Below are 23,769 nucleotides of genomic sequence, written 5' to 3'. Positions count from 1 at the left end.
GAGAATAGAACCTATTTTCAATAAAAGAAAAAAAATGTAAGCTTGATTGCATTATGCTCCCTTCAAGAGTCTCCCTTAACACTAGAGAAAACAACCTACCAACCAAACAAACAATGGTATATGGAGTCCTACTTCTTACCCAAGCTGCTTCCTGCTTTCTCACCTGCCTTCATCCTGTCCTTCTCACCTTGGCTGTCTCTGTCCCGGTATCCCTTTGTTTCTGAGACAAGACTTGCCACTGCCATTCTGCTAAGATTTCTTTTCAGCTGGAATTCTTTCCATAGATTCCGTTAATATCTTGACCTCTCAGACACCATGTTCTCTGAGAAGCCTGAGCTCCCGTCCAGACTCTAAGAGTCTCCTCTTCTGCTCTTCATCTCTTTTTAATGCTTTATTTTTCCTGTCTGCGCCTGTCAACACTTTAGATTATATTATTCATTATCTATTTAATGTCTTTTTATCTGTTAGGCTTGAGGGCCCCACAAGGACAAAGATTCTCTCGTCTCCAGATGGGTGTTTTATTTTCACCCTGTCCTATTCCTCAAAATTATTCATCTCAATGGATATTTGTTGAATAATAAATGAAAAAAATCTGCTCACCACATCAAAAGGTCAAAGCTGTTCTTTATATTATCCTACTATGTTGAAACACTCTGCCCCTGTGCTTTATAATACAAAAGTTACTAGCCACACATGGCTAGCAAGTATTGAAATGCCACTAGTGAGAGCAGATTTCCAAATCATAAATTTCATAAAATTTTAATTTACACAAAAATAAGTATATGTCTCTGACATATAGATACCATAGCTTCTATACCTGTTGAACAAACCCATTCTTTTGTTTTAAATAATTTTCTATGGAACATTAGGAGTCTCTGATTTATATCTATGTTTCTCAAGGCATTTGGCATAGCTCTTCTCCTGGGATCTATTTTTCTTCCTATTCCTCCTTCTCCTCCTCTTCTCCTTTTCTTCTTATGTGTATGTTTTGTATACACTTTTGTATATTATGTGTAGAAGGAGGCATGCCCACTACCCAAAGACTATACATGGACTGACCCTGGGCTCCAACCTCATAGGTAGCAATGAATAGCCTAGTAAGGGCACCAGTGGAAGGACCCTTCGTCCTGCCAAGATTGAACCCCCAGTGAACGTGATTGTTGGGGGGGAGGGTGGTAATGGGGGAAGGATGGGGAGGGGAACACCCATTGAGAAGGGGAGGGGGAGGGGTGAGGGGATGTTGGCCTGGAAACCAGGAAAGGGAATAACAATCGAAATGTAAATAAGAAATACCCAAGTTAATAAAGATAAAAAAAAAAAAACAAAAGAAGGAGGCATGCCTTTTTATGAATTCTTTTCTTATTTCAATCATCATTTAAAGACAGATATTCTCATGTATTTATGAACATTGTGATTTTTGGAGCAAAGTGAAGTTTTCTTTGTATGTCTTTAAGAATAGTTACGCAAGCTCTGTAATACTTATTATATGGAATAAGAAATAATAACAATACTAGCTTTAATGTATTTGACTGGAATCATTCTTTTGTTAGTATTATTTACATTGAAGTTTTAAAGTGCTCCATTCATCTTTATACATGCTATGTATTAAGTGAAAAACTCTGCATTTCTAATACTTCTAAGACTATGGCAGTTTGGCTCTAAATTAGCTGCATGCCAGCCTCACATATTGGTTAATTTACTACCAATTTCTAGAAGTTATCATTAATAGAATATTAGTCAATTCTGAGGAAATATTTTAAATGTTTAAGCTATTACATGGTGGTTTATTAGAAGAATACCTCCATTATAACCTCCAAGGATATTCTTTTTAAGAATGTGCATCATTAATATTTTTAAAAAAGAAACATTTATTTATATGTATAGGTGTTTGCCTGCTTGTATGTCTGTACACTATGGACATACCTGGTGCCCGAGGAAACCAGAAGAAGTTATTGACTTTTTAAAACTAGAGTTACAGACAGTTATGAGCCACTATGTGGGTATAGGAAATAAAACTGGAAATCAGTCTGGAGGTTCCTCAGAAAATTGGACATAGTACTACCTGAGGACCCAGCTATAGCACTCCTGGGCATATACCCAAAAGATGCTCCAACATATAACAAAGACACATGCTCCACTATGTTCATAGCAACCTTATTTATAATAACCAGAAGCTGGAAAGAACCCAGATGTCCCTCAATAGAGGAACGGATACAGGAAATGTGGGACATTTATACAATGGAGTACTACTCAGCTATCAAAAACATTGACTCATGAAATTCATAGGCAAATGTATGGAACTTGAAAATAATCATCTTGAGCGAGGTAACCCAATTAGAGAAAAACCACACATGGTATGCACTCACTGGTAAGTGGATGTTAGCCCAAAAGCTCAGATTACCCAAGATACAATCCACTGACCACTTGAAGCTCAAGAAGAAGTACAACCAAAGTGAGAGTGCTTCAGTTCTTAGAAGGGGGAAGAAAAATATTTATAGGAGGAGATATGGTGACAAGGTTTAGAGCAGAGACTGAAGGAATGGTCATCCAGAGACTGCCCCACCTGGATATTTAGCCAATATACATACAGCCACCAAACCCAGACAATATTGCTGATGCCAAGAAATACATGCTGACAGGAGCCGGATATAGCTGCCTCCTGAGAGGCTCTGCTACAGAATGACAAATACAGAGGCAGATGCTCACAGCCTGAGACCTGAGAATGGGGTCCCCAACGGAGGAGTTAGAGAAAGGATTGGAGGAGCTGAAAGGATTTGCAACCCCATAAAAACAGCAATACCTATGAACCAGGGACTAAACCACCATCCAAAGAGTAGACATGGGCAGACCCATGGCTCCAGCTGCATATGCAGCTGAGAATGGCCTTGTTGGGCATCAATGGAGGAGAAGCCCAAGGCTGGATGCCCCAGTGTAGGCGGATGTGTCAGGGTGGTAAGGTGGGAAGGGGTGGGTGGGTGGGTGAGTGGGGGAACACCCTCACAGAAGCAGGGGCAAGGGGTATGAGACAGGGGGGTTATGGACGGGAAGCCAGGAAAGGGGAATAACATTTGAAATGTAAATTAAAAATACAATAAAAAGAATAAATAAAAGGAAAACTAGAAAATAAAGTCACTGGACAAAAAAAACAAACAAAAATATGTGAAATATATTTGGAATGTACAAATGATTAAAGGTTTCCATAAAAGATACCACCAGTAACAAATGGATATTTGTTTCCCAGTAAACAATAATGTCCATTTAGATTAAAAACTCAAAACAATAAAAAGGTCATATACTCTTCAATTAATTTATACTCCCATAATAACCTAATGTCAAACATGAAAAGCACATCAGAAGAATCTTGCAGCACCTTTTCCCTTTGATACCAAGCTGGTAGGTGAAGACGTCAACAGAAGGTGAACTCACTTTATACATAATGTTTGAGATAGAAGAGCTAGAATTATACATTTTAGTAAATTTTATCAAGTCACAGGCCCAAAATGGATTAAAGTGCTTAGGCAAAAAGGAAGAGAATGACTCTACTCAGAATATCACTATCGTCCAAAGTAGAGTAAGGACTCTAATTTGCAAAATAACTGATCTTTATGGAAGCTTGTACAATCCAAGAAGGAACATCATTGTGATTATAATTTTGGATTGCAGTACTATAGTTTGTGTGATGATGATAGTTTGCTTTCCTGAAAATAGTCCTACACTTTTTTTTCCTTTCTCTCTTAAAAGTAATAATATCAGAAGTATAAAGAGTGAAAAATGTCAGCAGTATCACACCCAGATCCGACGTGCATCTAGGATACCACCTTGCAAACTATTTTCATATTTGTGCATGAGGATATGCAATCATACATAACACTTACCTATTATACTTTTATATCAGAAATAAATGATGAACACTACAGAGAACTTCAGAAATTGACCATATTGACATGCATCGTATTTATTTCCTTTATTGACAGAGAAAACTATAGAGTAAATTTACCTATTGAGTGTCAATGTACTTCCCTAGATTAAAATTTATAATGAGATCAATTTTTATTAGTCTTATATACTCCTGTGCTCTCTTTACTATGGTTTATTTATTTTATTTATATGAGCACACTGTAGCTGTCTTCAGACACATCAGAAGAGAGCATTGGATCCCATTACAGATGGTTGTGAGCCACCATGTGGTTGCTGGGAATTGAACTCAGGACCTCTGGAAAAGCAGTCAGTGTTCTTAACCAATGAGCCATCTCCCCAGCCCTTTGCTACAGTTTTTATGGCAACATTTTGGTATTATGCCATATCCTTTGAAAACAATGCAAAAATGTATTATTATATGATATTTCCTGTGAATAGCTAAGTTTGTAGAATGGGGATGGATTAACATTAATGACTTTTGAAAATTCTATAGAGAAGTTTACTACCATAAATACATATATAGATATAAAAGGGGTCTGTGTATAATGGGGCACAGTGCCTCCTTCAGACACCACTAGTTGTCAAACAAAATGTCCAATGCTAGCTATGGGCTACTTCTTTTCAAACTATTGATCAGTAGAGTTCCCTAGACTACTCCACCAATATTCCAAGGTATTTCCACTCCTTTTTTTTAAACACACAGATGTTGCTATAAAATCTTATTGCTGAAGACACCACATACCTGAGACATCCTCCATGGAGAAATCATGCTGGAACTGATCTGAAAGCTTCATTCATAGCAGCTAACTCTCACAACTTCAGAATATTCTATTAATGCCATCAGAGAAGTTATCAACAGTCCCACTCATCCACAATATCAAAAACCTGGTTGGTGCAATACTGAGCGTCCTAGAAAGATTTGCCCACTGAAACAATATGGCGGAATCTTATGGCAGTAATCTACCACTTTCTGATTGGATTTAAAGCATGCTCCACAAGATGAAACCTATGCTTTGTTCCTCTGATCAAGCAAGCAAGCAAGCAAGCAAGCAAGCACAAAAACAAAACCAAACCCCAAAATTGTTGTGATTGGTTAGGTTATAGGGCCTAGGGGAGAGCCTAGCACTATCATTTTGCTAAAAGGACATGAGAGTAAATTGCCTTCTTATCTTTATAGCTCTAGATCAGTTCATCTCTTACCCTTCACCACAGAAGCTTCCTTTTGGAGTGGATAGCAATGAATACTGAAACCCACAACCAATGTGCAGAAAATAAGAGATTGTGCAGATATAAGCATAAAATGGAACACTTGTAAGATACTCTTTCCCACCAGGGCTCCGGAATCACCAAGAAAGAGGGGAGAGAATGATTGTAAGAGCCACGGGCTTAGCTATCTCCCCGTGCTAACAAAACAGAACTTACAGGGTAGGGCACAGCAGCTCAGCTGCTCATACGAAGACACAGAAGCTGGGAGTGAATGGAGAAGATAATTGAGTCCAGTCCATATCCTATCAGAGGGTCTCGTGTAATCTCACTCCTACCTGAGGAGCTCCTGGCTGCTGGAAAGAGAGTATCAGTTCTTCATGGATGCTATCCCTAAGAGACTACCCATGCTCCAAACGATGTTCCTAAACCATGAAGATGCAAATGATCCCAAATGGATCTAGTAGGTATCAAAAATAAGTGGTTGTTGGGGTAAGAAATTGGAGGGAAGAAAGTGGGGGTGTAGTTGATCCAAACACATTATATGCATGTGTGGATATTAAATAAAATAAAATAAAATAGAATAAAAACATTACATATAAAACAAACTGCACAGCATCATAAAGCAAGGATTAAACAGTTGCTCAGGAGTTAACTAACTGTTCAGTGGAGACCTCTGTCTAGTTGTTTGCTCATTCTTCCCTAGGTACTTTGGAAAAACTTTTTTAAGGGGTCATTCTAGCAGAAGATAAAAAAATAGGCAGTGGTGGGCCAGCGATAAAACTGAGAAAAGGATGACTAGTTGTGAAGCAATTGCATTAGTCTATCAAAGAGTTCCTTAAAGTTCAAGAGTCACAAAACAGACATCAACAGGTTCTCTAGTCTGACAGCTGAATCTAAGCAGACAGCATGAGCCGTTTTATAGAACAAGACTGGAGCAGGAAAGAAAAGGGGCTATTAGACATTAAACAAACCAACCAGCCACAGGTTCTAAAGATAAGAAAAATATAATCTCTAACAATATAACACTATTATTTCTCTATCAGTGATCAAGGGCTTATGGGAAAAATCTAGAAATTATAAAACCAACATTGACTATAATGCACACTTCGAGTGCTGCCCTTTAGGGTTAGCTTACAAAATGGTTTTATTTCATCTGACTACCTCTATCAGGACTAAACTGTACAGTAGCTTTTCTTACAACTCCTCTGTATCATATATTGTATTTCTTTGTCATGAAGGATCATATTTTCCTATTGTAAAGGATACATTTTTAACAGATGGGAAAACACTGGCCTCATCTCATTCAATTCCTAACATGCGTACTGATAAATCCTTTAAGAAACTCAAGTCTGATTAAAGTGGGGGTTTGTTCCATTCGCACCAGCTTCTTCATTAATGTTTTAGCCTTACCGCTTTTCTGGTTGGTTCCTTCTTTAGTAATTAGATAAAAGGCGAGACATGTGCACCTCCTTACAATGCAGACTTCTCTTACTGCAAAACTTCGGGAATAACACCAAAAGAACAGAAGTAAAATTTTAGCTATAAGAAACTTTAATCTTTATATTATGAAAATAGTAATTTTTAAGATGTACATGGTTGGCTCCAGCTGCATATGTAGCAGAGGATAGCCTTGTCAGACATCAATGGGAGGAGAGACCCTTGGTTCTGTCAAGGCTTGATGCCCCAGTGTAAGGAAATGTCAGGGTGAGGAGGAGGGAGTGGGTGTGTGGGTGGGAGAGCACCCTCAAAAAAGCAGGGGAAGGAGAATGAGATAGGGAGTTTCCGGAAGAGAAACGGGGGGGGGGGGATAATATTTGAAATGTAGATAAAGAAAATATTCAATAAAAAATGAAAAAATACATGGTTGGAGAATTCAGATATTTTATCATTTGATAAAACAACATTCCATGTTCCTGCCTGGGACAGTCCCTATAAAATAGGTTCGCAAACAGGGTAATTGGAACACTAGACCTTAAAGGACTAAAACTTTAGTTTGCTTCACCATATTTTCTTCGTAATACCTAAACAACAACTCTCTTAGTTTCAGATCCCTTTTACGATTCATTTTCTTGAAGAGGCTAAGAACTACACTATCCTTACTGCTGATGTCTGTAAGTTGCCTTACTTACACTTATTTCTTCCAGTAGCCTTCCAGTTCTCACTTAGCCTTTCTTCTCCAGGGCATATTCTGGGCTTTTCACAACAGTATAAAATCTATATCAAGAGGTAATAGCTAATGGGGAACATTCTGTATACTTTCATTTCAGTGTAACGGAACAGTTCAGGCATCAGCCATAGGAAATAATGACAAAGTCACAGAGGGGCAATAGACTGCTGTACATATGGATTGCTGTAGCAAATACAACAGCATGTCTCATATAATAGATGGACATGCCAAAATGAAAACTGAACTTATTTCAAAAGAATCATGCTTATTAATGTTTAGGGGAAAGGTCAATACATTAAATTCATGGGTAGGAATCTCAAAATAGTCATCTCATCTAGTGAAATACAGAAAAATATCACTAATGCCTTTTGTTGACATTTGTGATGATTGAACAATGAACAAATGCACTCTTGTGATTGATGTTAGCTCATAAAAATGTCAATTCATTCACACCATTCTGCTGCTTTATCTCAGTCTAGAGTCGACTAAAGAGACCCTACTGTTAGGTCTCAAACCAGAAAGCCCTAATTGCACTTATACATCTGCGCCTGAGTTGAGACTGAATGTTGGGATTCCCATTTATACATCTCTGCAAGGTATAGACTAGGTAATGCTTGGGACTAGTTAATATTTCTGTATGTAAATTAGTCATGCAGTCATCTTATCAACTTTCTTTTGTAGAAAAGCCGTGTACAACTAGTTTATAATATTGCTGTAGAAAAGAACATTTGTCCAATGTGATAATTGTTGAGAGGTAGGAAAGCATGCCTAAGTCCAGACAAACACAATCGTGGGAAAGTCTTACATGAACATGGCTGACACTAGATGGAGCTACAGTTGAGAACTGAGCTGGATAGCCTAGAAAAATCAGTCTCCACATACTCTTCACCTTTACTTTAGCATGAAAGATAAAACACAGCCTGTACTTATAGGTTAAGCCATGTGTTACCCCTTACTCCAGTGTACCAAGATAACCTTCATTCAAAAATAAAAAAAATAAACTATATATTGGGGTTCATACACAAATTTGGGAGAACACAGAAAATAGAGGTGGATCACAAAGCAAAACCCCAAGAAGATAGATAAAGTTACCCTATAGATAAAGGCCACTACGTTTAGTGTTTTATACCAGGGTCATCATAAGCCCCAAGAATCTGTTACAGAGACATTTGATTGCTCTTAGTTCAGGACAGCAACTCAGATGGTGGAGGGGCTTAGCATAAGGCTGTTTAAATACAGAAAGAATCAAGGCTGAGTATAGTGGATTTGTTAATTAGAACCCTTCTTTAGCCTAGCTGAAGAAAGTTTATGTACAGTACCATAAGCAAAATCTATTTAAAATATAGCAAACTATATTTTGTCAAAATTAATATAAGAAAAGTTTCTCTGCAGCTGACACTGGTAGGAGAAAGAAGAGAGGGACTTCAAACTAGGAAAAAAAACACTCCAAAAATCACATTATTGACAAAGTATTTTATGCAGAAAACTATTAAACATAATATAAAAATCAGAATTAAGAAAGGGAGGGGTTGGGGATTTAGCTCAGTGGTAGAGCGCTTGCCTAGGAAGCGCAAGGCCCTGGGTTCGGTCCCCAGCTCCGAAAAATAAGAGAACCAAAAAAAAAAAAAAAAAGAAAAAGAAAAAGAAAAAAAAAAAAGAAAGGGAGGCAAAATTGAAAATGCTCCATTAAAGGAAAATATGGACCAGAAATAGACCTCTGAAAGACGCACAGATTCATTAGTCATTAAGAAAGTGCAAATAAAGCTCCCTGGGAAGTTCACCAGAGCAGCTAACCTTTTTGTTTATTTGTTCCAACCATCACGAATGATACCAGACCCCTACTAGGAGCCTAATCACTAGTGGATATGCAAACTGTGATGCTCCATCCAAGTACCTGGAATTATTTTATGAAGTTAAATATATATTAATCTTATGGTTCAGTCATCCCACAGCTAAATATTTACCCAAGATAGATGTAAATATACCTTCTCATAGAAACTTGTGCTCACACGCTTAGAGATGTTTCATAAATGAACACCTAAATTGCAAACACTCAGATGCCCTCCAAACACCACATGTAAGACAGACAGAGGATCAGCAGTTGACTAGAGCGATGAATGGATTTCAAGAGCGTCCTGATAAGGGAATGGAGATGACGTGTGTAATTCTACTATCTAACATTAGGAAACTGTTTTGTTCTGATTAACAAACCATATAGAAAAGACAGAAACAAAAAAGTTATCATTGGAATACAACTGAAATAATTGGTGCAGACAGTGTCTACTGATAGATGATAAAATTAATAGTTACAAATTTGGGAACAGAAAGTTTTCACAGTCTAAATTGACTGTCGTCCAAATACACACTATTTCCAAACGTGGAAGAAGCTGCTTTACAGTGTAATAATGTAGGAGTTGGCATCCTAAAGAATGAGGTGTTCAGGGCCTTATCCCTTCTCACACTGCACTCAGTGAGGTGCATCCTTCCTGCAGACTTGCTGCCAACCCAGGGAGAAGTGCATATCACTGTGGGAACTACAGGCGTGAATGTGGAAGACATTCGGGAAACAAACCGATCAGTATTCGTGGACAGTGCGGAGGTCAAAGACCAAGAAGCCCAAAGAAATCTCACGGATGAACTAAAAAGATGTGAGATAAATTCTACCCGGGAGCCTGGAACTGATAACAGAACAGAAACAGGAAGCAGCCCTGGCAAGGCAGAATGAGACCACAGTAAGAACTGCCCCACCTCTTTGCCTTCTTCCTCCCTCCCTCACCCTCGTTCTTTCTAAGAAGATCCTAGTTTACTGCCCAGACTAACCTCGAAGGTGTGAACCTCCGATTCAGCTTTCTAAGAGCCGGCACTACATGTGCCACCACACTTGGGTTGCTTCTTGGCTGTGATGTTAATTTTACAGTTATCAGGAGACCTGAAAGCTGTATGAAAAAGTCTATCTTCCATATCATTTTCTCTAAGTCTGAAATTATACTGAGCTGGGAAAGGAGGGAGTGTCGCAGCAGTGTAGTCTGACAATGACAAGAGCAGCAGAGACTGCATCAGCACCAAACAGCCTTAAACCAGGTTCAGCTCCGGTTCAATCCTGAGCCCTTCGGAAAATCCTACACAATACATAAAGACTGTGTTAGATTTCCGTCACTGATTGCACAAGTACTTCTAAAAAGAAAAGAAAATCCGCACGGGGTAGTTGGGAGAGGCAAAGAAAATCCGCACGGGTTAGTTGGGGGAGGCGCTCCATAGTCATTTGGTGACTTTTACAAGTCTTTAACCGGCCCTACATAAGGCCGCTAAAGGCTTACATAAGGCATTTTAGTCATGACCAAAGTGCCCTCTCCTTGGGCTGGCTGGCTGACCTGTTCTTATTTACCCGAATGCATGGCAGCAAATTCATGCCTATAACATGGATTTATCTACTTTGTTTTTAGTTCTCCCCAAATTTAGATGCATCGTGATCTCTACTCAGACCAAACTTATTTTAGGGACAAAAGGGATGGGATTTTTTTTTTTTGGAAAATGAATATGATTTTACCATTTTAGATGGCTTTATTCTTAAAGGAAATACTTTGAATAAATGCAATTTTACTTGTAGCTTCTTTTCTCTCTTAGAGCCTGCAGTTTACAGTGTTACTTTCATAGCCAACAACTTATTAGATTTCTTCCTGAAAGCTCTTGCTACTTATCACAGCCCATCAGACACATCATGAGCAGGGCTAGGGACAGAGAACCAGGAGGGGTAAGATGCTGGAGGTAGATCTCCAGAAGTGATTTGAATGGATGACATCAAGGAAAACCAGATATTTAAACATGGAAGGGACAAGAATGCCTTTCCCTTGAATACAGAAAAATATTATTATTATGTTTATAAGAAGAGAGACTCCATTCTGACAACAGGAAAACATCGGATACATTATTCCAGTTTCCCAGTTAGCTCCAGCAGTGCTTGAACAGAGTGTGGCAAAGAGGGCCACAGGCTGTGCCGTCTTGTAATTACTTACTGCAGTGCGCCTGGCTCATTTTGTTTAGCTGTGTGTATATGTTATAATTCCAAGAGCAAATACTTTGCAGTAAGTGTTCTACTAATCCCCAGAGTCTCCTGAAATCACACAGGAATAATTCATCTCCATTTTCAACAACAGCAGAGTTATTACTTAAGGCTAATAGGAGAAGAAAGTCCAGAAAATTTACCTGCCTTCTCCTTTGGCTACCATTCCTATGCACTTCTGTCTCTGGGCCACACCTTCCTCACACCCCTATTCCTCTTTTCTTTCTTGAGAGCAGGGAAGCAGGTTGTGTCATCATGGTCTAATTTCCTTAGATTTCAGTGACGACAAAATTCTTTGCTGGTCAGTTTGCTTCCAAGATCTTCTCAGCATCTATCCCAAACACTCACCAATACCAGTCCTCTACCAATCATCTTGGCAGATGAACTTGGGTTCTACACCATCAAAGCAAAAGAAGGAAGAAACTACAGATAGACCCCTGCTCTTGGAGACCATCACCTTCTTACCAACAGTGTCTGCCTGAATTCTGCGCTGAGATCACACTGGTATTTTATCCAGTCTTCTCCAGAATGTAGAAAGAGAAAGAAAAACACAGGAGAAATTAGAATGAACTGGAAATGCCTTTGTCATTCAAAATGAATGCTTGATTTAAGAATGACTCTAGGCTTCCTTTATTTTATATATATATATGTATATATTATAAATTTTTAGATTATTTATTATATATACAGTATTCTGCCTGCATGAATGCCTGCACACCAAAAGAGGACATCAGATCTGAGTATATACTGTTATAAGCCACCATGTGGTTGTTGGAATTGAAGTCAGGACCTTTGGAAGAATAGTTGTGCTCCTAACCTCTGAGGCATCTCTCGTGCCCAATTTTAGGAACTTCTGACCCAGGAGGACAGGATTTGACCTTTCCTAATCTATCCTGAATCCCAGCACTCGAGAAAGTGCCTGGCATCCTTGTACCTTGTCATTTAATACATTTCTGAATGAGGGAAGGCTTTAATGAATGTTAATCATTTTGATTTTAAGATAGCAGCAGCCTTGACTATTCCCAAAGCTATCAGTTTGCAGTGTTAGCATGCCTCAAATGTTTTGCTGTGTAACTCTGCCAACAGTGAGCTGAATGGAGTATATTTTTCTGAAAAAAAATTTTTTTAACCGAAGGATGCTTCTTGGTCCTTACGTAGTTGGGTCCCTAGTTCATTTTATTCTGGGGACCTTTCTCTTGCTCTGACAAACCTATGCTGTCTGTTGCTGGTTACTTCTCCACTGTCTTAGCTTCTCTTTCTCAGTACACTTCTCTTCTTTTTTGCGTTTTTTCCTGTATAAGTATGTTTCCTGAGAATTTCATACATACGGGCGTTTTAATGCAGTCCCCTTCCAGCGAGTAACACCTTCCCTACATCAGCTACTAGCCATCACCAGTGTGCTAAATGCTTTTTCAATTGCACTTGATTCAAAGAGCTGTAAATCGAGCTCTTTGTTGGACTTCAAGAACTTCCTGGAAGTCTTTAGCTAAAAGCAGTCATGTTCAAACAAGAAAATGCTGTTTTCTCTCTACCTGTTCTCTTTCTTTCCTGGTTTTCCTTTCTATCCTCTTTCATACAGCCATTTGAACATGACCTTTCTTCCTCATCTACCATATAATCAGGCAGTAATCAAAATATCTCACCTAAGCCTAGAAAATAGGTCTTACTCTATTCCTTTCAAAACATATTGATGAGTATAATTTTCTTTTCTCCCATTTTTTTCTTGTGCTAGTACACTAGCTTCCTTGTAATTTTCCCTATTTTTTTTCATTAGGTAATTAATTTACACTCATTACTTTTGCCAATTTTTTTGCTGTTACACTGACAATGCTAAGTTCTGATTCAAGACTTAAAACAGTTTACTGTCTCTGCCTAGAAAACACTCCTACCATTCTTCTCATGATTTTGCTGCTTCTTTACCTTCAATTCTGTCTTGCTATATAAAATGCATTTATAGAATTAGACTTCCTTTTGTCTCCTTCAATGTTTAGCTCTGCCTTATCACTCTGTTAACAAGAGTGTACAAAAGAAGGGTCAGTTAGTTAATCTTCATTGGGTAGAACTTGTTCTATTGCATCAAGATCCATGCATGTGCCAGCCCAGTTTATGATGCCATCCAATGAGGTTCTGAGGGCTGGTCACCACCTTCCTTGTACTTCTTGGCTTAAATAAGCATCATTTTCCTTCACTTGGTGCCATCAGAAAGACCCTAACTATTGTAGCTAATGAATCATACTCTGGAACTTTCAAAACTGTTAGCAACATTAGGCCTATTATTTTATCAGCTAATATCAAATATACTATCCAAACTGTAATGTTGCTTATAGATAAAATTCTCTATATTTTCCAATGTATGCATTATAAATTAAAAAGTTTTGTTGAAAATTTCATTATTTTCATCTTTTCCCTAACATTTTTGAATTATCACCATGAACCTAAATTTATAATGATCTTGGAGGGATCAGCCCTCATGGGATAAGCTTTTCTTATGATCATCTCATGTCTCTCTGTCAAGGGAACAGAATTCATTAGGCTTACATTTGACTCTATGTTTTCTACTCTGATCTGCACTTTTCTTTCATTCAGAGGAAAACAAAAATCTAAGTCCTAGGGAGGTTTGGTGACTCTTCCATAAATAATTAGCTGGTAAAGCAGTTGCTCTAACAGTAGAAGTTTGGAGGATTGCCTTTATTTTACAAGAATAAGCCAATCCTAGAACTAGGAAACTTCTTTTTATGCATGTAGTACAATGCTTTTTGACTGAGTAGAATTTATTCTTTTATGTTCATACATAAAAACTCCCTATGAGTAATTTATAGTATTCTTGAACATACAATGATTTTGAGTAACTCTAGAAGATTCTACTATAGCTTTAGTATTGAGCCATGGAATCGTTAAAGAATGTCTTGGAATGACATGGAATTATCTTTAGGAATTTGGTTTCTGCTGGGGATGACTTCTGTTCCACTTTACTGAGTTTGTTATTTAGGTGACAGAGTTAGTAGTTGTAAATGCATTTTTTTTAACTTAGCTGGAAGATAAACCCTGGTGTTTGTCTCACAGTTATTGTACTGTATTTCATCACTAAGCTGCAATTCTAAAGTTCTTATAGAAAGGTAGTCTTTTGCCTCTTGGTGATGTAATTAATGTCACTGATAACTATTAGTTACATATTGTGACTACCTATGTTACTAATGATTACAAGTCAGTCCTCCAACTGATGGCTTCTCTTTGCTTCCTGGAGAAAGAATATGTGTTGCACATATGGTTATAACTGATTCATCTTTCTCTCTTTCAGTTATATCTTAACAGTCTAATAAAGTTGTGATATGATTTATATAAAGAGGCTCAATTTTTATCAGAATCCTTTTTGCATGATGCAAATCATTAATCATTTAGCTTTCCAATTTAAAATAAAAGCAGTTATATGTGGACATATGAAGGAACAGAAGTGATTCAAATCATTGTACAAATACATGTTTCTAAAAGAAAAAGGCTATATATAAGACAAAAACACTCTCATTAAACAAGATCTCATAGAAGGATGGTCTGAAGGTTTTTGTTCATAATATTATATCACTTTTAATGGAGTTTCAATGTATTTGTTTCCCAGACCCCAGGAAAATCTATCTACAATCAGGCCCCTGTATTGCTTCATTGTCTTCATCAGTATCTTTTATGCAGTTGGGGCTCTTTAGGGAACATTAATTGCTAGCTATCTCTTAGCTACTTAAGGGCAATCCTGGAACAATTACTGTGTATTTATGGGAATGAGGTATTCATTTATTTATTGCTTTTCTTCTAACAATCCCAAAGCACTTGACTCAAGCTGATAACAGTGCAAGCAGGATCACCGATTATTTCGGGAATTAGTTTTCTCTCATTCCCACAACACGCCCTGCTGCACCACAACACTCCCCTATGGGGCTTGCTCTTAGAAGTTAAAACTACAGAGCAATAGTGATAAAAACTGTATGGTATTGCTACAGAGACAGGCAGGTAGATCAATGGAATAGAATTGAAGACTCAGAAAGGAACTCACACACCTATGGTCACTTGATCTTTGACACAGGAGCTAAAATCATCTAGTGGAAAAAAATATCATTTCAACAAATGATGCTGGAGGTCAGCACGGAGGAGAATGCAAATTGATCCCTTCTTACTGCCCTGTACAAAGCCAAGTCCAAATGGATTAAGGACCTCCACATAAAACCAGATATAGTCAAACTAAGAGAAGAAAAAGGGGGAAAGAATCTCGAACACACAGGCAGTGGGGAAAATTTCCTGAACAGAACACCAATGGCTTATGCTCTAAGATCAAGAATCAACAAATGGAACCTCATAAAATTGCAAAGCCTCTGTAAGGCAATGGACACTGTCATTGGGACAAAATGGCAACCAACAGATTAGGAAAAGATCTTTACCAATCCTACATCTGATAGAGGGCTAATATCCAAAATATACAAAGAACTCAAGAAGTTAGACTCGAGAGAGTCAAGTAACCCTATTAAGAATGGGGCACAGAGCTAAAAAAATTCTCAGTTGAGGAATTTTGAATAGCTGAGAAGCACCTAAAGAAACATTCACCATCATTAGTCATCAGGGAAGTACAAATCAAAACAACCCTGAGATTCCACCTCACACCAGTCAGAATGGTAAAGATCAAAAACTCAGGTGACAACAGAGCTGGCAAGGATGTGGAGAAAGAGGAACACTCCTCTACTGTTGGTGGGATTGCAAGCTGGTACAACCACTCTGAAAATCAGTCTGAAGATTCCTCAGAAAATTGAACATAAAACTACCTGAGGACCTAGCTATACCACTCCTGGGCATATACCCAAAAGATGCTGACATATAACAAGGACACATGCTCCACTATGTTCATAGCAGTCTTATTTATAATAGTCAGGAGCTGGAAAGAACCAAGATGCCCTTCAACAGAGGATTGGATTAAAAAAATGTGGTACATCTACATAAGGAGCACTACTCAGCTACTAAAACAATGACTTCATGAAGTTCATAGGCAAATATCATCCTGAGTGAGGTAACCCAATCATAAAAAACACACATGGTATGCACTCAATGATAAATGTATATTGACCCAAAAGCTCGGATTACCCAGGATACAATCCACAGACCACATGAAACTCAAGGAGAAGGACGACCAAACTCAGGAAGCTTCAGTCCCTCTTAGAAGGGGGAGCAAAAATATTCATAGGGGGAGATATGGAGACAAAGTTTGGAGCAGAGACTGAAGGAATGGCCATTCAGAGCCTGTCCCACCTGAAGATCCAACCCATATACATACAGCCACCAAACCCAGACAATATTGCTGATGCCAAGAAGTGCATGCTGACGGGAGACTGATATAGCTGTCTCCTGAGAGGCTCTGCCAGAGCTTGAGAAATACAGAGGCAAATGCTAGCAGCTAGCCATTGAACTGAGAACTGGGTCCCTATTGGAGGAGTTAGAGAATGGATTGAAGGAGGTTATGGGGTTTGCAACCCCATAGGAACAGCAACACCAACCAACCAGAGCTCCCAGGGTCCAAACCACCATCCAAAGAGTACTCATGGACAGACCCATGACTCCAGCTGCATGTGTAGCTGAGGATCGCCTTGTTGGGCACCAATGGGAGGAGAAGCCCTTGGTCCTGCCAAGGCTGGATGCCTCAGTGTAGACGAATGTGAAAGGGGAAGGGGATAGAATAGGGAGTTTAATGATGGGAAACCAGGAAAGGGGGATAACACTTGAAATATAAATTAAAAAATTCCAATAAAAAACTATGGTGCTGATATCATCAAGGGCATACTGACTTATATAGAATTAATTTACCCATTTTGTAGAAATGTTTTATAGGTCCTAATTTAGATATACAAATAAATATACTATATAATATATGATAATATATGGATGAAATCATAATATTTACTTGATAAAATTTGATCAATTAAAGGAAGAAAATAAAGATCTTTTAGTTTTCAAACTTTGAGTTTATTCCTGGACTCTTATTTTTAGACATTCTATGTGTAAGCAAGAGAATTTTGGCATCAAACTTAGTTTCTAAGCCATCCTCAAAATTAAATTTTTCATGTAAATATATATGTAAAAACAAAGGAATCATTTGAAATTGACAAGATAATGACAGGAAGTCAGCAGATGATGCTAAATTCAATATACATTTATAGATTTAATTTGTCTAGAAATAATTTGAAGTCTTCAAAAAAGAGAACTGTGATGCTCTGATCAATGATATTTGAGTTAGTTTACTTTTGTTTTACAGACATGAAAGTTCAGTATAAAGAGATGTTCAATAATTTATCCAATGTATATAGATCTTAACTGGCAAGAGTAGAAATCCAATAATGATTCATTGATTTGGTTACTTATTGCTGTGAAAGAAACAATTTGAAATTTAATGGCTTAAAACAACAATTTTACATGAATTTAGCAGGCAGTTGGATATTATATAGTTAACAAAATACTAATATTAGATTCATCCCTAGGGAGTCTAGGCTTCCCAACCATGTGTCAGTAGTCAGATTTATAGTTTGGGGCATATATTTCCTCCTATGAAGCAGACCATAAATCTGTAGTTCCTTACCTTCATAACATTTGTACCACTAGTGTACATGGTCACAGTTGTATCTTCTATTCATAGATCAGTATAGTTCTTGTTCTTCAAAAAGCATCTTTTTATAGTGGATGGTGGTTCAAAGTGATAGCATAAGTGTCAGTGGTGTGTGTCATCTAGGTCACTACTCTATCCCACAAGGCACAGGGACCACAACAGAAGAGAGAGTGGAAAGACTGTAAGAGTTAGAGATAGGGGAGGACAAGAGTGAAATAGTGCCTTCTGGATCTAATAAACAGCTGAGCTTACACACTCACAGCAACTATGCTTGTCTGTATAAGCCTTGTACAAGATTAAGTCAGTCAACATTCCAAATTGTAGGGGAACTCAAATCTCTACCTCCACTGGAGGAGATACGGAAAATTAGAATTCTAAAGAGGATGAGTCACTTTTCTTTATGGGTGTGGCCCCTAGTACATTTAGAATATTCCATTGGATGTAGTGCAGGGGTATGTGGGGAGCATGGATTTGACCTGATGGAATATTAAAAAAAAAAGAAAGAAAGCATTGAAAATTTTTAAGAATCAGTAAAAATATAAAATTATTTTTAAAAACCCTCTCTTATTTCTTAGGCAAACTAGATTGAGTTGATTTGGTTTCTGTGCCATGCCAAATGGCCAGATTTCTGACTAGGGTGGACTTGGGTAGAGATGTAATGTCTGAGATGGTTCACTCACAAGTCTGGAATTTAGTGCTGTCTAGCATTTTGGCTGGGGCTGTTGAGTAAAGTACCTTGATTCTGTTTTTTAAAAATCTATCATGTATCTGTCTGTCAGACCATCATCCATTAGTCTGTCCATCCATCCATCCATCCATCCATCCATCCAGTTCAGTGTGTGTGTGTGTGTGTGTGTGTGTGTGTGTGTGTGTGTGTGACATTTAACATGTGTGTGGGTTGAGTGTAAGAGGGATAGCAGCCACTTCCCATTGGTACCTTGTGATTAAACTTAACATTCTTCTTGTTAGGCTGCTTTTTGCAATACTGCATGGATTGTTTTCATTTGACATGGAATTTGAGTTTCAGGAAGAAGAATTGTAGACTAAAAAATAACAACTTGCAAATATATAGAGTACCGTGTGCCCTGCCCTTGCTAATGTCCCATTGGTCAAGGTTGGTCACATGTTGAGTTCAATGTAATTGTGATTGAGGAGTGCATATGGGTGAATATTAAAAAACTTAAAATCACTACAAAAGAAACCCACTATAATGCTTATCATCTTCAACAGTCTTCCCTGATTTCTGAATTATTGGGGCTACTAGTAATCTGCTCCCTTGAGCGACATTTTACCAATGCCCTAGGGGAAGAATCCATAGTTTTCAGAGGCAGAGTTCAGCACATTTTTATTAAGCTACTGTATTTTCTTCTTTGTAACTATAACATAAAATTTAAATGGTCCCTTAAATGGTTTGAAAAATACTTATTTATTTATACATTTTACTTTTATATGTGTGTTTGTGTTTACATGAGTTTATATGCATCACATATGTACAAGAACTTATGGTAGCATGAAGAAATCACCGAATCCATGGGAACTGAAATTATATATGATTCTGACTTGGCAGTGGGCTGTGTCAACTCAGTCTAAGTCCTCTGCAAGAGTCAGTAGGATGTGCTCTTAACCACAGAGCCATCACTCCAGACCCTACTCGTATTCTCAGTGGTTGCGAACAAAATTTTATTTCTGTAAATAAAAATACCACTTTCAAAAATATAAATAATTTTTAAGAAAAATGTAATGATATCTTCTCATGGGTTTTATGTTAATTTATTAGTGAATAAAATGTATGTATATATACATATATAGTTATATTTTCTGCCTTTATCATTGTTCAAATATATGCAGCCAATTACTTAAAGTATATGACTAATTTTGTATTTTAAAGTAATTTTCTTTCAAAACAATGACCTTGATTCCATTATTTCTGCAACAGCAGATTTGTTATTTCAGCAGTTATCTTTTATTTTACTTTATACCAACTATCATAATTTATTCATAATTCTATTAATAGAGCTGACTTCCATATAGAATTTTTTCTGGAAATGTTTTACTCTATGATAAAGCATTTTATACTGGTCTATGAACTCTATTTCTAAGCATTAGTATTTTGCTTTAATGAATCAAATATTGATGATCAGTCTTCTATTAATATTGACATTTAGAAAACTATAACCCTTTACTCTAGAGTTATTATGCTAAGCCCAACGAACCAAGTTTAGAGGTAATGCCTTTTCAACGCTTTGTGGTCACCCACGCAAACTCTGATAATGCCGTGGCCTAGAGGCAGGCACTGAGTAGTGATGTCAGAAACCAGCAGCTGAATGAAGTTGCTGTCTTAACAACCTGGTATTGTTATTATAATTTAAGAAAAACTAAGAGCAGTGTATGAGAAATAGGCAAATCAGGAACTTACTTTTAGTAACAACACCTTCTAGGCGAATGATGTTTGGGTGGTCAAACTGACCCATGATGCTAGCTTCTCTTAGAAAATCTCTTCTTTGTCGGTCCATATGGCCACCTTTCAAGGTTTTAATGGCAACTGGGATTTCCCTTTTCCCTGGTGTCTTTAAACGCCCACTGCAGACTTCTCCAAATTCACCTTAAAAGACAAACAAACAAACAAAAAATAATCATTTGTTTAAACCAAACAAATTCCTATTTCAGAAAATCAAAATTAACATGATGTCATTTAGAAAAGAACCACAAACACATCTTTCCAATGCTTACTTGAAAAATGCTTTTTCGACACCTGCGGATCCCGGCCCGCAGCAGCTCTCTGCTCCCAAACCCCGTGGGAGAGAGACCTCACCGCCTGATCAGGTGGGCACTCCTGAGGCTGCAGAGTGGAGGAGACCACCAACACTGCCCACCCCTGCCCACATCCCTGGCCCAAGAGGAAACTGTATAAGGCCTCTGGGTTCCCGTAGGGGAGGGCCCAGGAGCGGCAGGACCCCTGCGCCTGAGACACCTCCTGAACCTGAAAGAAACAGACCGGATAAACAGTTCTCTGCACCCAAATCCCGTGGGAGGGAGAGCTAAACCTTCAGAGAGGCGGACACGCCTGGGAAACCAGAAGAGACTGCACTCTGTGCACATCCAGACGCCAGAGGAAAACACCAAACGCCATCTGGAACCCTGGTGCACGGAGGCTCCCGGAAAGAGCGGCGCAGATCTTCCCAGTTGCTGCCGCCGCGGAGAAGACTTAGGCAGTACCCCACGAGCAAACTTGAGCCTTGGAACCACAGGTAGGACCAACTTTTCCCCTGCAAGAAACCTGCCTGGTGAACTCAAGACACAGGCCCACAGGAACAGCTGAAGACCTGTAGAGAGGAAAAACTACACGCCCGAAAGCAGAACACTCTGTCCCCATAACTGACTGAAAGAAAACAGGAAAACAGGTCTACAGCACTCCTGACACACAGGCTTATAGGACAGTCTAGCCACGGTCAGAAATAGCAGAACAAAGTAACACTAGAGATAATCTGATGGCGAGAGGCAAGCGCAGGAACCCAAGCAACAGAAACCAAGACTACATGGCATCATCGGAGCCCAATTCTCCCACCAAAGCAAACACGGAATATCCAAACACACCAGAAAAGCAAGATCTAGTTTCAAAATCATATTTGATCATGATGCTGGAGGACTTCAAGAAAGACATAAAGAACTCCCTTAGAGAACAAGTAGAAGCCTACAGAGAGGAATCGCAAAAATCCCTGAAAGAATTCCAGGAAAACACAATCAAACAGTTGAAGGAATTAAAAATGGAAATAGAAGCAATCAAGAAAGAACACATGGAAACAACCCTGGACATAGAAAATCAAAAGAAAAGACAAGCAGCTGTAGATACAAGCTTCACCAACAGAATACAAGAGATGGAAGAGAGAATCTCGGGAGCAGAAGATTCCATAGAAATCATTGACTCAACTGTCAAAGATAATGTAAAGCGGAAAAAGCTACTGGTCCAAAACATACAGGAAATCCAGGACTCAATGAGAAGATCAAACCTAAGGATAATAGGTATAGAAGAGAGTGAAGACTCCCAGCTCAAAGGACCAGTAAATATCTTCAACAAAATCATAGAAGAAAAGAGATACCCATAGGCATACAAGAAGCCTACAGAACTCCAAATAGATTGGACCAGAAAAGAAACACCTCCCGTCACATAATTGTCAAAACACCAAACGCACAAAATAAAGAAAGAATATTAAAAGCAGTAAGGGAAAAAGGTCAAGTAATATATAAAGGCAGACCTATCAGAATCACACCAGACTTCTCGCCAGAAACTATGAAGGCCAGAAGATCCTGGACAGATGTCATACAGACCCTAAGAGAACACAAATGCCAGCCCAGGTTACTGTATCCTGCAAAACTCTCAATTAACATAGATGGAGAAACCAAGATATTCCATGACAAAACCAAATTTACACAATATCTTTCTACAAATCCAGCACTACAAAGGATAATAAAGGGCAAAGCCCAACATAAGGAGGCAAGCTATACCCTAGAAGAAGCAAGAAACTAATTGTCTTGGCAACAAAACAAAGAGAATGAAAGCACACAAACATAACCTCACATCCAAATATGAATATAACAGGAAGCAATAATCACTATTCCTTAATATCTCTCAACATCAATGGCCTCAACTCCCCAATAAAAAGACATAGATTAACAAACTGGATACGCAACGAGGACCCTGCATTCTGCTGCCTACAGGAAATACACCTCAGAGACAAAGACAGACACTACCTCAGAGTGAAAGGCTGGAAAACAACTTTCCAAGCAAATGGTCAGAAGAAGCAAGCTGGAGTAGCCATTCTAATATCAAATAAAATCAATTTTCAATTAAAAGTCATCAAAAAAGATAAGGAAGGACACTTCATATTCATCAAAGGAAAAATCCACCAAGATGAACTCTCAATCCTCATCTTCGATTGGTTTATATACAAGTGTGCAATTTCTAGGCTTGAAAGTAAAATGATGCTATCTGGTGCTGGATAGAGGAGCCTTATTTTTTATTATGGCAGCTTGCTATTTTTGTAACATGGTGATTTGGTTGAACACATTAAAGTTCAGTAGTAACTGATCTCCCCCTCTTCCTGGATGAGTGAGGAGATGATTAAATGTTGATGTCAGCATCCATGAGCATATTCAGATGAGCTTCTGCTTCTGTTGAAAAGGATGCTGTGTTTGATTGTGGTCCGAAGCTTTGAAGCACTACTTGGCATCTCCTTCCTTGGAGGTCTCACTGTTTAAACATAACAGATTTGATAGCTTGTTGGTAAGGTGATGTCCAGCTTGTCTCCACTAGGTCATCTTCATGTGAATCCGGTGGTTATACGGTTTTGTTCTAGGGATATTTCATTTTTTTAATAACGGTTTTAGCTGACATTCATGGAGAGAATGAATCCTTAAAAGTGTGCCACTAGTGAAAGGAAATCCTGTCTAGAGTATGTTTCTTTACAAAGCTGTGTCACACCATCCTTTGGGCCCTCTGCTGGAAAAGTAGAATCAAGTCTCAAATAATGCCTTTTAAATTGTATCCTCTAGTATTATAGATGTAGGACAGTACTGTATCATACCTCTGTGGATGTAAAATAGCTTGTACCTGCTTTATGATACGTAGTAGTGACCGTGCTTTATCAGAGCTGTTTTTAATGATGTTGCTCAGAATGTTTTCCTTCCAGATGATGATTGAGAAGCTAATTTAAAAAAAAAATGGTGCCAGGTACCACAAGAGTAACAGAACTGTGCTGTTTTCTCGGGTTTTGTTTTTTTTTACTTTTT

The 23,769-nt window shown here is 38.3% G+C and overlaps 1 protein-coding gene across 1 annotated transcript in view; it reads right to left on the bottom strand.

Moving 5' to 3' along the window:
- Epha6 (Eph receptor A6) overlaps positions 1-23,769 on the bottom strand; it is a 962,116-nt gene that overhangs the window by 275,504 nt on the left and 662,843 nt on the right. Inside the window, 1 exon segment of the mRNA NM_001419529.1 lies at positions 20,399-20,584. Coding sequence (NP_001406458.1) covers positions 20,399-20,584 — 186 coding nt within the window.

The sequence above is a fragment of the Rattus norvegicus genome, chromosome 11, assembly GCF_021556685.1.
Source record: "Rattus norvegicus strain SHRSP/BbbUtx chromosome 11, alternate assembly SHRSP_T2T, whole genome shotgun sequence".
In the NCBI taxonomy this organism is placed as follows: Eukaryota; Metazoa; Chordata; class Mammalia; order Rodentia; family Muridae; genus Rattus; species Rattus norvegicus.
The sequence above is the reverse complement of the archived record's forward strand: the minus strand, read 5'-3'. Positions and strand labels throughout refer to the sequence as shown.